The 15528-nt window shown below is 49.8% G+C and overlaps 1 protein-coding gene and 1 long non-coding RNA gene across 2 annotated transcripts; both read left to right on the top strand.

Moving 5' to 3' along the window:
* Positions 1–2371: 2371 nt before the first annotated feature.
* On the top strand, positions 2372–5097 carry MSX1 (msh homeobox 1). Its single transcript, XM_068679902.1, has 2 exons — positions 2372–2937; positions 4521–5097. Exons 1-2 carry the CDS (start codon positions 2469–2471, stop codon positions 4949–4951), a joined length of 900 nt encoding a protein of 299 aa, XP_068536003.1. The 5' UTR covers positions 2372–2468; the 3' UTR covers positions 4952–5097.
* Positions 5098–8522: 3425 nt separating this feature from the next.
* On the top strand, positions 8523–14745 carry LOC137855594 (uncharacterized). The gene is made up of 4 exons (XR_011095817.1): positions 8523–8678; positions 8798–8915; positions 9514–10209; positions 13039–14745. It is a non-coding gene; the product is annotated as an uncharacterized lncRNA (long non-coding RNA).
* The last annotated feature ends 783 nt before the right edge of the window (positions 14746–15528 follow it).

The following is a 15528-nucleotide window of genomic DNA, read 5'->3' as shown; positions in this document are numbered from 1 at the left end:
CCTTTTGCTTCGTTTTTCCGTATAGTAAAACGAGGAAAATAAGAACGATACACCTAAAAACAAGCGGGAGTATCAGCATGACAGAAGCCATACCAAAAAAGTTCCCAATTTCCAGCGGTGTTTTGCTCACCCCGGGCACGGCGAGCAAGGCGAGAAGAGGTCGGGTGCTAAGCAGTTCCCATTAAACAAGGGAAACCATCTCGGGAGAGATTTCGTTTTGTAAATTCGCTTGCTTCATTCCTAACCTGGAGCCTGTATATTTCATCCAGAAAGAAAGGAGAGGGAGAAAGGAATAAGAAACGAAAGAAACTTTACTGGTTTCCCGTTTTCAGCCCCAGAGCTTGCCAGCATGTGGATTAGAATCAAGTCCTCGCTATGGTACAGTGATTAAAATACCACCAAGTATGACAGAAACGTAAACACAAACCGTTCATTGCTGGGAGATAAATAAAGAGCTAATTATCTCATTCTGCCATCTCTCAAGGAAAGCGGGATCTCACTCTCAGTGTGGGACACACACTCGTCTCCTCAAACCTCAGCAACATCCCAATACCCAAACCCTTCTGCAAAAGAAAAGGGAGGAAAAAAAAAAAAAAACAGCAGCTCTATTTTTCTTTTCATATTTCCATCAAAACAATGAGATCGAAAGTAGGCTAGGGGCTGCCCGGGGGTCTAATAAACACATCACTTTTAAAAAAAAAAAAAAACTTTTTTTTTTTTTCCTTAGCACGGTTGCGTTTGGGAGCAGGGAAAAAAAATAAATAAGTGATCCTACCTGTAGGATCGGGGGGGGGGGACAATGTGAAACACAAATGCACCGGTATTTGTGCGTGCTTTTCCTAGGGCGGGGGTGGCGGGGGGGTGCATCTTCGCGTCAAGCACCGGGGCTTTGGGAAAATGTCGTGTGATTGGTAGAGCAAACTAATTTTGTCAGGCTGAATGTGCCGATGTCCCAGGGCTAAGGCGCCTTGCTCCCTTGATGCGGGTTAACGTCCTCAATAGTCCCCCTCCAGCTGAAGCCTTTGATCCGACCGCTGCTGGCGCCTAAAAACAACATCACTTGTCTGCCTATTAGAGGCACTGACTAATCGTGACAGATTGTTTATTCTCGCAATTAGCAATGCAGCCGCTTCTCCGAGCACTGCCCCCCTATCCCCTTTTCTCCTCCCCCCCCCCCCAACCCCGGCCCCAAGCCCCCAGCCCCCGACCCCCAGCCCACGGCCCGACAGCGACTGCGGGATGCACTGGGGCTGCCCGGTGCATCCCTCTGGATGCACAGCACAAGGTCTGCGTGTGTTTGGTGGGCAAGAAACACGCGTGGATAATGCATACGCGTGGGTTGGGTACACGCGTGGATAGGGCATACACGGGGCGCCATCTCCAGCAAGCAGAGGGCTGCGGGTGTCGTGTGCGTGCGGGACAATTCACTGCAACCAGATCCCGTTGTTTATCAGTCAATAAAACGTCTATGATATCAATTCATTTCATACTGTATACGCTCCTAATCTCCCATCTTTATTGGGGCCGGCTAAAAGGAAAGGGAATTCGCTGTCCCTCCCCGTTTAGATAATTACCCTTAAATGACTGCGAGAGCCTCCTGTGTTTCCAGGAGATTAGAGCCCTGCAGCTATCAATAAACTTTTCCCAGCGAGCGGCCAATCGCCTCAGTAGAGAGCGGCTCCCTTTTACTGCACATCCGTCCTGGGCGCGGGGATAAGGGCTCGTAAACCAAATTTACAAAACAAAATAGCCCGGACTTTAATGGGGCCGGGGCTTAGATGTGCCTTTTTTTAGGGGAATTAATATTTCATGGCCCGGAGACACGCACGCATCCGTGCCAGGGGTTGTGTGCACGTAGGCGCACACGGGCGCGGAGCACCAAAAGAAAAACAAAAGAAGAAGAAAAAAAAAAAAAGAAATAAGCTTTATTTTATTATTTTTTTCCAAGGTGTAGCCAGCCCTAGAGACACAGGGGGCTAACGCAGAGCTCTCACACCCGGCACGGTGCCATGTCGGGGGGTCGCAGGAGGAAAATCCCAGCCTCACTCCTTCCACCGGCGTTTCCCCGACGTTAGCAAGCCCTTTCCTGATGCCCGAACCTCCGTCCTGTTCCGTCCCATCCCCTTCTCCCGGGTTATGCCCCGCTCCAGCCGCCGGCCCAGGCCTTCTTCACCCGCGGGTGGGAGCCGAGCGAGGCGCCCCGTACCGCCCCGACGGCGGCCGAGCCCTCTCCCCTCCCTCCTCCCGCCCCCTCCCCGCCGTCGGGGCCGCGGCCTCAGCCAATGGGGAGCCTCGTCCCGCCCCCCCCGCCCTCCGGTTGGGCGGCGCCGCCTCCCGCTCCCCTTTATCAGGGGGCGCCGCCCGCCGCGGGGCCGGACCGCGCCGACGGCTCCCGCGCCCCGACGCCGCCCCCCCATGAGCCGCGGCGGCCGCCCCCGCGCAGCACGGCGGCAGCGGACCCCCTCTGCATGGCCCCGGCTGCGGACATGACCACCGCGCCCACCGGGGTCCGCAGCGACGAGCCGCCCGCCTCCGCCTTCGCCAAGCCTGGCGGTGGCCTCCCCGTCGCGGCGGCTGCGATGGGCGGAGAAGAGGAGAGCGACAAGCCCAAGGTTTCGCCTTCCCTCCTGCCGTTCAGCGTGGAGGCACTCATGGCTGACCGCAGGAAGGCGCCGGGAGGCAGGGAGGGCCCGCTCGCCGGCCCCGAGGGCAACGGGGTCCCGGCGGCCGTCGGAGCGGCCGCTCGAGGGAGCCTCAGCCCCCGCCTGGGCGCCCCGACGGCGGAGGCGCCGGCGTCCCCGCTGCCCCTCGGCGGCCACTTCGCCGTCGGGGGGCTGGTCAAGCTGCCCGAGGAAGCGCTCGTCAAGGCGGAGAGCCCCGACAAGCAGGAGCGAAGCCCCTGGATGCAGAGTCCCCGCTTCTCGCCGCCCCCACCCAGTAAGTAGCGGGACCCCGACGGCGTGGGGGGGGAAGGGGAGCGCTGCGGGGCCTCCCGGGGCTTTCCTCTCCTCTCCGGCCTCTCCCGGAGGGGCTTTCCCGGCGGGTCGCGCTCTCTGCCGGGCCACTTGGGCGTTTCCGAAGGAATGAAACGCTTCAGATGTCGCCGGAGCCCGGCCAGTCCCGGCGGTGGCTTCAGAGGCGAAGGAAGAGCGGTCGCGCCAGGGCTGTTTCTTGTGCCAAAAGTTGGCCGGGGAGGGGAAGGAAAAGCAGAAAAGAAAACACCAAAAGCCGGCCTGGGTCCCTCTTAGCTGCTCTGGGGGCGCGAAGCGACCGTGCGCAGTCTGCGAGCAGGACTTAGCCTCGGCAGGGAGTTTAGTGGTTTTTTTTGTTGTTTGTTTTGTTTTAGGGATTTTATATATATATATATATATTTTTTTTTTTTTTTCCTGAGAGCAGCTCTCCTTATTTTGTAAGGACGCGCACAGATCGCGGTCCCGGATGCAGCGGCTTCGGACTTGTTCGGGCTTCGGCCCCGCGGGCTGCTCTCTGCGGTGTTGTTATTTCGGCAGTCCCGAGAGCCGCAACACCCGAATGTTTTGCTGCTTTACTCCGGAGAGATCCCAAATTCTCAGAAACACGAGCGAGAGTCACACGAGCAGAAAGTCCCGTGCATCCCCTGTGCTCAGCCTGGTGGAGCGGCAGCCTCCGGCTGATGCAGCCCGATAGAGCCCGTCCCGGGCCGCGTCCTGTCCCCAAACCGCTCCCGTTCCTGTGGGAAGGGCTCAGGCTGAGGCTCCGCGAAGCTTTTGGGGTACTCTTAGAGCTGTAAGCAGAGCTGCCTACTCTTTTGGAGAAAGGAAGACTTCCTGAAAGGACTTGCGGACAGAACCTCCGTGGTTTTATTTATTTAAATTGCAAAGTACAAGTTACTTTTGCTAAGTAAACCCGGGCCAATTGAGGCTGAGGACCCTTAGAAATCTCGAATAAGAGGAGAGGAGCAGGCTGGTGAAGAGTTGTAGAAGCTGAGTGCTAATTCCAAGCTCATAATTAATTGCATGCTTAATCTGGTTCCCAGGGGCCTAATGAAGAGGGTGTGAGAGTAAGAAGCCTGCTAGTTTTGTTTATTTTTTTCCCTTAATCCAGTCAAAAGGACAACACATATATATATATTTTTTGAGGGGTCATTCTCTTAATTTGTTTGTGCTGCTAATGAGAGGGGAGCGGTGAAGTGAAGGCAGAGGGGGTGTGAAGAGCCCTGTGCAGTGGTTTGTTTTGGAGCCGCAGGGCTCCTGGCCATGAAGCACAAGTGGCTGTGAGTGACTTTGGTCCTGGGAGCCTTGAAAAAGCTTAGTGAAACACCCGTCGGCCCTACAGCAAGGGGAGATGTCAATTTGAAGCGTGCCCCAGGCAGGGAGGACCAAGGTGCTGGAGTTTTTGGGCCACTTTACTTTGGGGGGGACCTCACTGTCCCTGCCTCCACTGCTGCAGGGTGGGGGCTCTGCGAGGTGAGCGTGTCCGGGTGCTGCTAACTGAGCTGTCTCTCTCCTTCCCTGCTTCTCCTCCTGCTGCTGTCGGCGCAGGGCGGCTGAGCCCCCCAGCCTGTACCCTGCGCAAGCACAAGACGAACAGGAAGCCCCGGACGCCCTTCACCACAGCGCAGCTGCTGGCCCTGGAGAGGAAATTTCGGCAGAAGCAGTACCTGTCCATTGCCGAGCGTGCAGAGTTCTCCAGCTCACTCAGCCTCACGGAGACCCAGGTGAAGATCTGGTTCCAGAACCGCCGTGCCAAGGCCAAGCGGCTCCAGGAGGCCGAGCTGGAGAAGCTGAAGATGGCAGCCAAGCCCATGCTGCCACCCGCTGCTTTCGGCATCTCCTTCCCGCTGGGCGGCCCGGCTGTGGCCGGTGCCTCCTTGTATGGTGCATCCAGCCCTTTCCAGCGGGCAGGGCTGCCTGTGGCTCCCGTGGGACTGTACACGGCACATGTGGGATACAGCATGTACCACCTCACATAGAGCTGAGCCCTGCCCAGCCTGCCGGCCCCGCACATGCTCCCTCCCTGCTCCTCCAGCTCTGTGCCCTCGCTGCGGACTCCCCCACAGGCCTTGTGGCAGAGACTTCTCCAGTCTGGCTCCGTTTCTCCCGTCCAGTCTTGATCTGCTCTCCATGGCCGTCCTGGGAGCTGCTTCATGCTCTGGCTGGGAAAAACCTGAGGCATTGCCCCAACTGCTCCCTGGCGCTGGGTGGCCATGGGTCAGCCCTGCGCTGCTTCCCCCCGGCCCACCTGGCAACCTGGGGAAAGCCCCTGGCATGGGGGAAGGAACTGTGGAAGAGAAACGGCAAAAAGGGGGCTTGAAAGAACTTTTCTCTCACTTTCTGCAAGGCGAGGTCAAGAGGCAGAAGCGTAGAGCCGCCTCCTGTGTCCCTGTGTAGCAGCACTGGCTGTTACCTGTGTTTGTTCCTCCACCGGCTCCTGTGGAAGGGGCTCTGTGTACTATGTAATATACTGTATATTTGAAATTTTATTATCATTTATATTATAGCTATATTTGTTAAATAAATTAATTTTAAGCTACTGTTGTTTCACGCAGCTTCTTTGCTCCTTACCCTGCTGGGGGATGACACAGGACTAAGTGTGTCTGTGTGTCATGGGGACAGGAGAACGGGACCGGCCGTACCAGAAACTTTTATTCCTTCCTTGGCTGGGCTCTCAGTTTGCTGTGTGCCCTGGAGCAGCCTGGTACGATGCTTCGAGGGCTGGTTCGAGGTGGAAATTTCTTCCTATAGACCCCATCCCCTGTGCTGTAACCCCTGCTCTGGGGCTGTGGATACCGGGGTAGCATCAGCCTGGCCCTGCCGGGCACCCCAAGCCGGAGTCGGGAGGAGCTCCCAAGGCTGGGAAGAACCCGAGGGCTTCCTTCCTTCAGGAGAAGGGAGCACGGTGGGCTTTGGGGCGGTGAGATGAAGATGGGGCTACCGCGGCCGGGGTGGTGAGGAAAAAGGAGCAGAGGGGACGGGGCCGTTAAGAGCCGGCGGGTAGGAACGGGGCTGTTCGGGGACACAGCAGCCAGGGGAGGGACCCGCCGCCCGCGGGGCTCGCGGTCGGGACCTCTCGGCGCCGGCTCCGGGCCCCCCGCAGCCCCCAGAGCCCGGCCCCGCTGGAAACCCGTCCCGGTCACTGCGGCCGTGCAGAAACCGCCGGCCACAGCCGAGGCAGTGCCGTGCCGTGCCGGGCTGTGCCGTTCCGTGCCGTTCCGCACCGCGCAGCGCCCGCCGACCCCGGCAGCACCGCGTCCCCCCGCCGGCTTCTCCCCCAGAGTCCCCTCATTGCCCCCCTAGACCTGATTTTGTTTGGAGGGTCCTTAGGCTAGGGGAGAGGGTGGATTGGTGGATTTTCCTCGTTATTTTCTACTTTCGTGCTTTATCTTTACGTGCTGGGAATGGGCGCTGAGAAATTGGGACTCTTTATATTTTTATTTTTTTCCTTTTTCTTTCTCTCTCTCTCTCTTTTTTTTTTTTTTTTTTTTTTTTTTTCGCTGCTTTCATTTCCAGCAATTTAAAACGTTAAGGTTGAAGCAAAGTTAGAAGGAAAATAATTGCTGTAATGAGGCTAGGCAATCTTCTGCAGGCACTGTGGCTCCAGCGAGACTGTAGCTGGGGGCGAGGCGGGACTTTTATCATCTCCTAAATATCAATGATGCTTTCAATAACTCAGCGAAACAACATACCTGAACCTAGTCACTTTCTCCAGAGCTCGCTGCTCTAATCCCCCTCTTCTCATCTCTCGCTCCGCGCTGGCCGCCCAGTCCTGGCTGGGCTGGCGTGAGTTTTGTTTTTTTTGTGGGTCTTTTTTTTTTTTTGTCTGGCTTTTTTTTTTTTTTTCTTTTCCCCGATCATTTCTTTTCTGTGTGCGAATGACGGTGTCTGTGATCCTGACCCCAGCGCCCAACGCCGCGCCGGACTAGGAGAGCGCGGTGCCGGCTTTTTTCCCACGTTGCGTCTGCCGCAGAAAAGGCTGGAGATAAACTTAGCCTCTGAGCGATTAGACCGCGGGTTTGGGGAGAAGATCTAATCGCACAGGAGGCCAGGTTTATCCTGCAAAGAAGCTCTTAAAAAATAAAAAATAAAAATCAAGTAGAGTTGAAGTAGCGAGCACCGCCGCGAGCTGGCTCCCCGCAAGCCCCTCTCCCCTTCGCCGGCACCTTTGGGCGCTGCGGGAACGGCAATGCGGGGCTCCGAGCTTGCTGGGATCCTTTAATCTTTCCGCTTTGTCTGTATTTACTCCCCCCCCCTTTTTTTTTTTTTTTTTTTTTTTACATTATGTCAACTCGGGATGGATATTCGAAGCGCAGGATTCCTATTGAACGTGTCTTTGCTTTAAGATTTCCCCCTGACCCTTGGGCTAAAGTCCTTGGTTGCTCAATTAAACCCAGATGAGAACAATTAATAACTAAGTAATGACAATAAGTTGGGAATCACACGGATGAACGCTCCATGTGAATAGGAAAAGCTCACACAAAAGAGCAAAAAGGATTTGTCGGCTCTTTTTAAGGGGGAATTGGCTTTTCTTTTTTCTTGCCTCTGGCTTACCAGCAAATAAAACTCACTTTTGTGTCTTTGTCGCCTTAAGGAGCTCAGTGGGCAGTTGGAAGTGAGAATGGCTGTTTTCCTTTCAACTTGAGGGTGCTGGCGCCACGCAGCCCCAAGGATAGAGAGTAGCCAAAGCAAAGTTTCCTAATAACTCCCTCTCCCCCGCCCCCCCCCCGCCCCCCTCCCAGTCACTCTGATACCCCCCCTCCTATCTCCACACACTCCGAGAGAGCCTGGGCAGACAGGCGAGAGAAAACAGAGGGGCCCCGAGCACATACGTGTAACACACACACACTGATGCGCCGGTTTCCACGGAGGGAAGGAAATTCAGGGCACGGGAGCCAGAGCACGGCGAGTGTGCAAAACACATCCACACCAACCGAGGAAGCCATTTTTCTACTTTTATTCCCACAAATTAGCCCGGCTGTAGAGTTTGGCCGAAGGCTGTGCGCCTGAAACCAGCTTCTTCGGGCACTTTTGCCCGCAATCGGCTCTTTGCATCCTTGCGCTCCCAGGAGCCCGGCTGCGGGGCGCGGGCAGAGGGGTGGGCAGCCGCGGGTTGAGAGCCTCAAAAGGAAGGGAAGACTCTTCTTGTTAACCCCAGAGAACACAGCTGCTGGAAAAACCTGCTAAGCAAACCTTCGGTGAAACCACGGCTTTGCTGTCTGCTCTGAATTCCTGGGAGTTTCGGGCTCTCCGGCAGAATTTGCGATTTGACTCGAAACGCAGCCCGGTGCCCTGTTCCCTTTGATGCTTTATCTCGCGATTTCCACAGTGCTCAAGTGAATTAGGAGCTAAAAGCCCATTTTGAAAAAGTGAGGGGAGGCTAAATTCAGCGAGAGAGTTGGGCAGAGCAGTAGCAGCCTCCTGCTGCTCAGGATTGTGCCTGGGAACACAGCCCTCAGCCAGCAGAAGCAAAGCAGGGAGCTGCCGAGCCTTGCCCATTGTAAAGGCCGGTCGGGGGGGGGGTGGGGGGGGGGGCAACCTGCTCTCAGCTCCTCACCAGCTTAAAGCCAGGTTTATCATTTGACCTGCGTCCCCTCACATCAGCCCTTCCTCCCAAAGGGCTGGAAACTGAAAGGTGTGCTGAGCAAAGCGGCCTGACACCCATAGAAGAAGGGGCGCTGACCCCCTGGTGCCTCCCCGTTTCAGGTAAACATCTGCACTCAGATATTTCGTAAGCAGGGTGAAAATCCCAATCAACGATTTATTAGTGACTCAGAGATAGTTGCTCTTCATCTCTCCTCACGATATGTTTGGTTTTATATTAGACACGGAGGTGGCCAGAGACAGCAAGAAAAAGCGGCCGCCTAAAGAGCCTCGTGGTCAGGACACTCCTCGGAGCCGCAGGGCAATCCAAATTAAATCCAGCAGAGCAGTGACTGGGAAGTAAGGCTCCCATTGCTTGAGATATCCTATACTGTACCCAATGAGCTGTCGGATGTGACGAGGTGGTTCTCTTCCCTCCCTAGTTTTCCACAAAAGCAGGCTGATGTGGCTTAGGCACTCAGCTGCCAGAGAGTTTGTGGAAGAATGAGACACCTTCTCACTGCCTAACACAGCATGGGGGCCCAAAAGTGTGTATATATATGTGTGTGTGTATATATATTCTAACCCAGGGAGCCTGTGGATTTCTGAAGTTCCCATTCCTTAGCTTTTAACTCTACCCGCACCTTGTGTGAAGCACAGTGGTGTCTGTCCCTGGCCGGAGCAATCTGTTCCGCAGCAGGGAGCCCAAAAATGAGGCACGGCGATAACGGGCATCCCAACCCACAGCTCCCAGGGGCTGGCCCGAGGCCCCTCTGCACCATGTACCCATTGTCTGCCCAGCTCTGGGGCAGGAGAGCCTGGCGGCAGTGCCAGAAGCAAGAGCTCTGAGTCATTTAACTATGAGTAGTAAATCGCAAAGGAGAGATGTGGTAGTGATTTGCTTACAGCAGTAAATCGGTCGACGTTAACTCCGCTTCATTGTACTTCTTCATGGCAGAGATCTTTTATTGCTTGAAGCTGGCCCTGCTTCCCACCCGGCAGGGATCAGAGGGAGAACAGGAAGGGGAGCTACTTGGAGTCGGTCCCCCTCGGGACACCAGGAATGTGCAGCAAAGCCACCGTGCAAAGCTCCCCATTTCATCTCTGGACACTGCTGAGGACCCCACCTCTGGCTGCTGTGCTGTGGGGTCTCAGCTGATTCTCATGATGGTGCAAGCATTCATAGAATATCTTCTGCCTTAGCACTGAGGAAAAGAAACAAACCTCTTCATCAGGCTCACAGGATAATCAAAACTGCTCAGTTAAATAGTACTGACTCTGGCCTTGACAGTAAGATTGACCTTGTGAAGGAGTTTGTAGGAGCAATGTTCAAAATCTGAGACTGATTCTGTGTCCAGAATCCACCCTGGAAGCTGGGGCAGACAATGGGGCAGTGGGGTCAGGGTGATCAGCAGGACTGAGATCAGGGGACACGGGCATGAAAAGATGTAGACCAAAGTAAATGTGCTTTCAGCATAATTGAGCAATGCTTTTGTTATAGGTGTCTTGTGTCCAACACCAGGCAGGGTGGGATGTGCACTTGATGTACTTTGGAGAAGGAGGTACCCTGTGACAACAAATACATTCAGAAGCCTCTGACCACCACTCTTCCTGCCTGGTGGAGGGCTAGAATGAGAAGGAGCATCCAGGGGAGGTAGGATTTAAAGGTTTTGCCATTACTCAGCCTCATTTTGCATGCAGGAGAGCAAAGACGTGGCAGCTGGAGAAGAGGACTGGTAGCAAAGGACGACAAACTTATGTTAACTGGAAGACTACAAAATGGTGCGGGGAAGCTCTCAGGATGGGAGGAAAAGAGAATTATTTCCAAAAGGCAAGCTGGAGGGAAGAAATAACTTTCCTTTGATCCAATGTTTTGTGTGCATTGGGTATTACTATGCAAAAAACAGCTAACTCAAATACAGAAATGATGCTGGGATGCTTTAAAAATAAGGGGTCTTGCACTGTAGACACATTTACATCAGCAAAGTACTGGAAGAGACTTTCTGGGGTTCCTAGACCTGCCCTCTTATTAACTCAGGCTCATGTGCAGTAGTCTTGGGGAACATCTGCTCCTCACACTTTACTCACAAAAAGCCATAAATGCTTTTCAGAACCTTGTAATGAGCTTTGGACTTACTGTGAAAACCATATCCATGGTAAACCACAATAAGAGATATTGGGATGTCATGGATGTTGTCGGTCTGACCGAAGACTTTTCTTTCCGTGACGTTGTCAATCCTCCCTTTGGGTAGTAGGCTACATAAAAAATATGCATTAAATTCTATTTGTAAAACAGAAAGTAGGGTTACAAAATATGATACATGTGCTGTGGGGCTGGAATAGGCATGGAGAGAAACACAAGTCAGCATACTCGATTCAACACTTTAAGCATGAATTGCCTTGAATTAATTACTTACCCTGGAGGCACCCACCTGAGTGTGCAGATGCTGCAGGTTACTGAACGGAGATGTTCCCAGCTGCCACTTAGCTGGGAACCTAAATACAAGTTCTCTGCAAGACCCTCATCAGCTGAGAGGCAGAAGGCAGCGTGATTGTATTGGATAAAAAACGTATCGGTATAAATTGCAATTCAAATAGCAACTTTCTTTAGTGCTCAGCACAGCTCAGACACTTTAGCCATATCTTAATTGTGTATCCAATATCTATGTTCAGAAAGCTTAGACGTGAACTTTTAATTCAGAATTTTAATTTAGACATTATTCAAAGGAAGATTGGCAGCATCTTTAGTCAAAAGACTCTTTGAGGGTCATTTCTTAACAGAAATGTCATTAACTGCATTTTTTCAGCTATGATACCTGAATTAGGATGAACCTAACATCCTTATTAGCTCAGAGTTCAAATGAGGATCTTTAGTCAGCCCTCCCTTTAACTCAAGAAGCTTGGTGCAGGCACGTTAATTTTCCCTGTAAATAATCACATCTTTCAAGTACATACTCAACATCAATCCAAGTTAAAAAAAAAAAAAAAAATGGAGAGAAAATAGAAAGCTGCACAGAACATATAATAAAACGAGAAAGTTGAGATGGACTCGTAATCCTAAACTATTCTTACTTTTTAAAACACAGGGCTGAATTTCTTAAAATGTGAATTGTTTTCCCTTCCTCCAAGATGGCTTTAATACCAGCCAAGTTTGAAGTTTCTAATGACATTTATTTCTGAGCTATGTATGTTTGAGAATTTCACTTGGATAGTTGGAGGCTGTGATCTTTTTCAAGCTTGTATAATGTTTAACATGACTGAACTGATTTTCAAAACAAAGAAATGCAAAAGTATTGAAAAATGCCCAGAACAAGAATGGGCATTTCCATTCCATAAGGAATCTGTTTGGAAAAAATTATAGAAGAGTTATTGGAATTAGAATCTAAGTTTATCTTAAGTTTTCTGGAAGGGAAAGTTATATTATATGAGACAATTAACCATTGGCTTCGGGTCTGGTCCAAAGCCCAATAAAGTCAGTGGCGTCTTTCCACAGGCAAACTAACAGACTTGGGTCTGACTCATAAACTGTAGAGCTCCACAGAAGATAATAGTTCTACACTGCTTATGTGAAAGTTAAATATAGCCCAGTGTTTGTGAGTGTGTGTATGTATTATGATTAATTTAAAACCCCAGTTAAGATTGGGTTATGGTTTCCATTTAATTCATATGCATGTGTTTGTATTTGTGTGCATGTACACGTAAGGGCAGACATCTGTGAATGTGTAAGCACACATACAGCTAATGGCATGGAGATGATTGACTCAAGTATATACATATGATGGTAAATATCAGCGTTTACTGCAGTAGATATTACTGCTGCAATGTATATACCCTGACAGATCTGAACATACAGTTTCAGAAACAGCAGCATCTGTTTACATTGAACTGCAATAAAAACTGAAGGAGGCATCAGTTAGTATTAGAATTTTATCTTTTCAATGTCCAGAAACAGTTTCTGTGCCTTTGATGTAGGCTGTCAAGCACTACTGGAAAATTGCATCTCTCTAATTACTGCATTCAGCACAGAGGAAAGGGCACGACTGCCTGGCAGCATTTGTCAGTGGGGACCCTGCAGGGACTTGCTTTTTGGGTACTGATAACTAAAGTTAGCTCGCATTCAAAAAAAACAGTAAAGCAATCCCTTGCACAAAGGGATGAAAAAAACAGAAGGGGCACTATTTTGGATGGTCTTGTAGAAAGTAATACAGCTCTTGTCTGTTCCAGATATGATTAACCCTTATCTTTACTGGCTGCTCCCTTCAGACAGAGCCCCCATGAGAGTTTAGCCTGAATATAAACTGAGTGACAGCAACACCACTGTTTACACAGGGACATGCAGGTTCAGGCCTGCAGTGAGCACCTGATTAACCTGCAAAATGGTTATATTGTGCCTGATGAGGGGGCTTCATATTTGGAGGCATTTAGAGCTGGTACTGGCTTATCTACTCGGTCTTAAACCCCTGTTCTTCATTTCTTCCCTTAGGTGACAGAGGATCCTCTTGGCTACGTGTCACAAAGCATATTACCACATTTTAAAGCTGGATCGGGTGCCTGATGACATTTAGAGCTGTGACCTTGCTGATGGCTGTGGTGGCAAAACAGAGGCTGCAGGGAGGGATGGTTAGAAATCCATAGGGGATTGAAGCCTGTAAGGTGACAATGCCACCAAGAGGAGAGTGGCACTTTCCCTTTTGCAAAACTCTTTATTATGAGAAGGATCTCTCTCTCTTTCTTTCTCCTACTTTTTTTTTTTTTTTTTTTTAATCTAATTGCAACTGGGAAATAAGGGTTTACTCAGGTTTGTTTGTTTTTTTCCTCCATGTGAGCAGAAAGAAAGCATTTATATACTTCACATGGTACACACATGAAAAAAATGTCCAACTGTTGACAGTGTGCATTCTGTTTGTGCACCCAGAAGAAAGATTTGCTGAAATAATTGCAACTTTTTGTAATTTTCCTACCATGCTGTGGTAGCATCCAGAGTAGAAGCACTTCCAGGAGATCTGCACAAGAGCCATATACAGCCAGAGGGGAGATAGTTTGCTGAGAAGTGAGTCCAAGAATAGAAGCCAGATATTTGCAGGGGAAAAAAAAAATAAAAAAGGGAAAATAGCCAGCTGGCATGGAATGGAGCCAAAGTGACCAAAGCAATCACAGTATCTTCCACAGTATCACAGTACCTGCCAAAGTACAGGTGGAGGGAGGGAGACGAAGAGCTAGAAACACATCGCTAAAGATGCAGCTTGCCTTGAAGAGCAGCAAGAACTGTGCAAAAGACACTGTGTGCATTGTATAGTGCCTGGCAGCAGCATTTATTTAGTATGGGCAAAATAAGTGGGGCATGGGCATGAACATAAACATTGGCAAACAAACTACTTTACCAGCAATTTGTAAGGAGAACTTCCAGAGTGCTTACTGCATCCACAGCCCGGCCCAGGGGGACTGAAGTGTTTATGCATATTTTAATGACAGGCTCTAGGAAGGGCTGAAGAGCTCAAAGGTTACCTAATATAAAGTGCAGTGTTCTGAGTGTGGTACAAGGCTTTTTTAATTTAGCCATAAAGGTGCCTTCCTCTCACTTACTGAGCACACTGGGCATCTGAGCATCTGTCTCAGGTGCTCTGCTCTAAAACACCTTAAGAAAAGAAAAAAAAAGTTTTTTTTTTTTTTTTTTTTTTTTTTTTTTTTTTTTAGGCAGCACAACATCTGTATTTGGTGTCCAAAGAAGGTCATTGATTGCAACCATGTTTTTTTCATTTAACTATTTCCTGTGTACACTTATTGAACTTAAGAAACAACTCAGAGAGAAACTCTAACATGAAGAGAATTATACTGTGTTCAATTCATCTTTCCACTTTATTCTACCTCAACATTCATTATCTTTCAATTATACTCCTGTCCCACTGCCTGTTTTTGAACCCATACTTTTGTTCATGCAGTTATTATTGGATATATAGTTGTTAGAACATCCAGTAACATGTAATTGCTTTTTACTATGTATTAATTTGCCTTTTCTTCTAGATAGGAATTTGTATGTGTTATATTTGGCTCCAGTCCTGCAAACAGTTGTGCCCATGAATAACTTTACCCACATTAGGAGCTCCACGGGTCACAGCTTCTCTCTCACCCACTGAATTCTGTGAAGTTACTCATGCAGTTAAATTACGCATAAACGTATGCGTTTTCTAGATCAGGGCCTCTCCTTGTAAGTTAGATCTTTATAATTAATTAAGACTTTTTTTTTTTTTTTAATAAAGGAACCAAATCCTTGGAAAGTGGCAATAAATTTTAGAGCTGCACATTTTAACGAAAAAATGCACCATGGTTTACTAATTAATATATTTTTTTTATTTTTAATTTGACACTAAAAATGAAGCAACACTGACTTGTTACTAAACCATTAAATAAAATATTTAATATTTAATAATTTGACATATTAAACGAGCATCAGAGCTCAACCAGCATAACACTCTTGAATGCTATGTTCACAGCAGTTACCATTGTACGTGTTAGCCTGTTAGTCAGCACATAAATGCGCCGGGCTTTGATCCTAAAACCATTGCCAGTTGGGCATGGTTGTGCCTGCCCACAACCCGCTAAGTGTCCTGGAATGCAACAAGTGGTTGGATCAGGGCCTTAGATCTGAAGATCCTGTAGGCTTGAAAGTGCTCATTTAAAATAATTCTCTGTTTTCCTTTCCATTAGAATCTGTTGCAGCTCTCTTTGAATGGGATGCTAGATCAAGCACCCTCAATGAGCTGTGATCGATGAGTAGTTGGGTTTCTGGAAGGGTACAGTTTATCCTCTCAGAAGAAACCTCATGTTACTTTACCTTTTATGTTGTCTTTGTTTTGGGCATGAAAATGCAAGCCAAACACTTCTACATGTTTCTAGTTCTAACAAGGAGCATACCTGCCAAGATGCAAGCCATGGAGCTCTCCCCTGTTTGTAGACCTAACAGTTTAGCACCCTC

Source organism: Anas acuta, chromosome 4 (genome assembly GCF_963932015.1).
Source record: "Anas acuta chromosome 4, bAnaAcu1.1, whole genome shotgun sequence".
Taxonomy (NCBI): domain Eukaryota; kingdom Metazoa; phylum Chordata; class Aves; order Anseriformes; family Anatidae; genus Anas; species Anas acuta.
The sequence above is the reverse complement of the archived record's forward strand: the minus strand, read 5'-3'. Positions and strand labels throughout refer to the sequence as shown.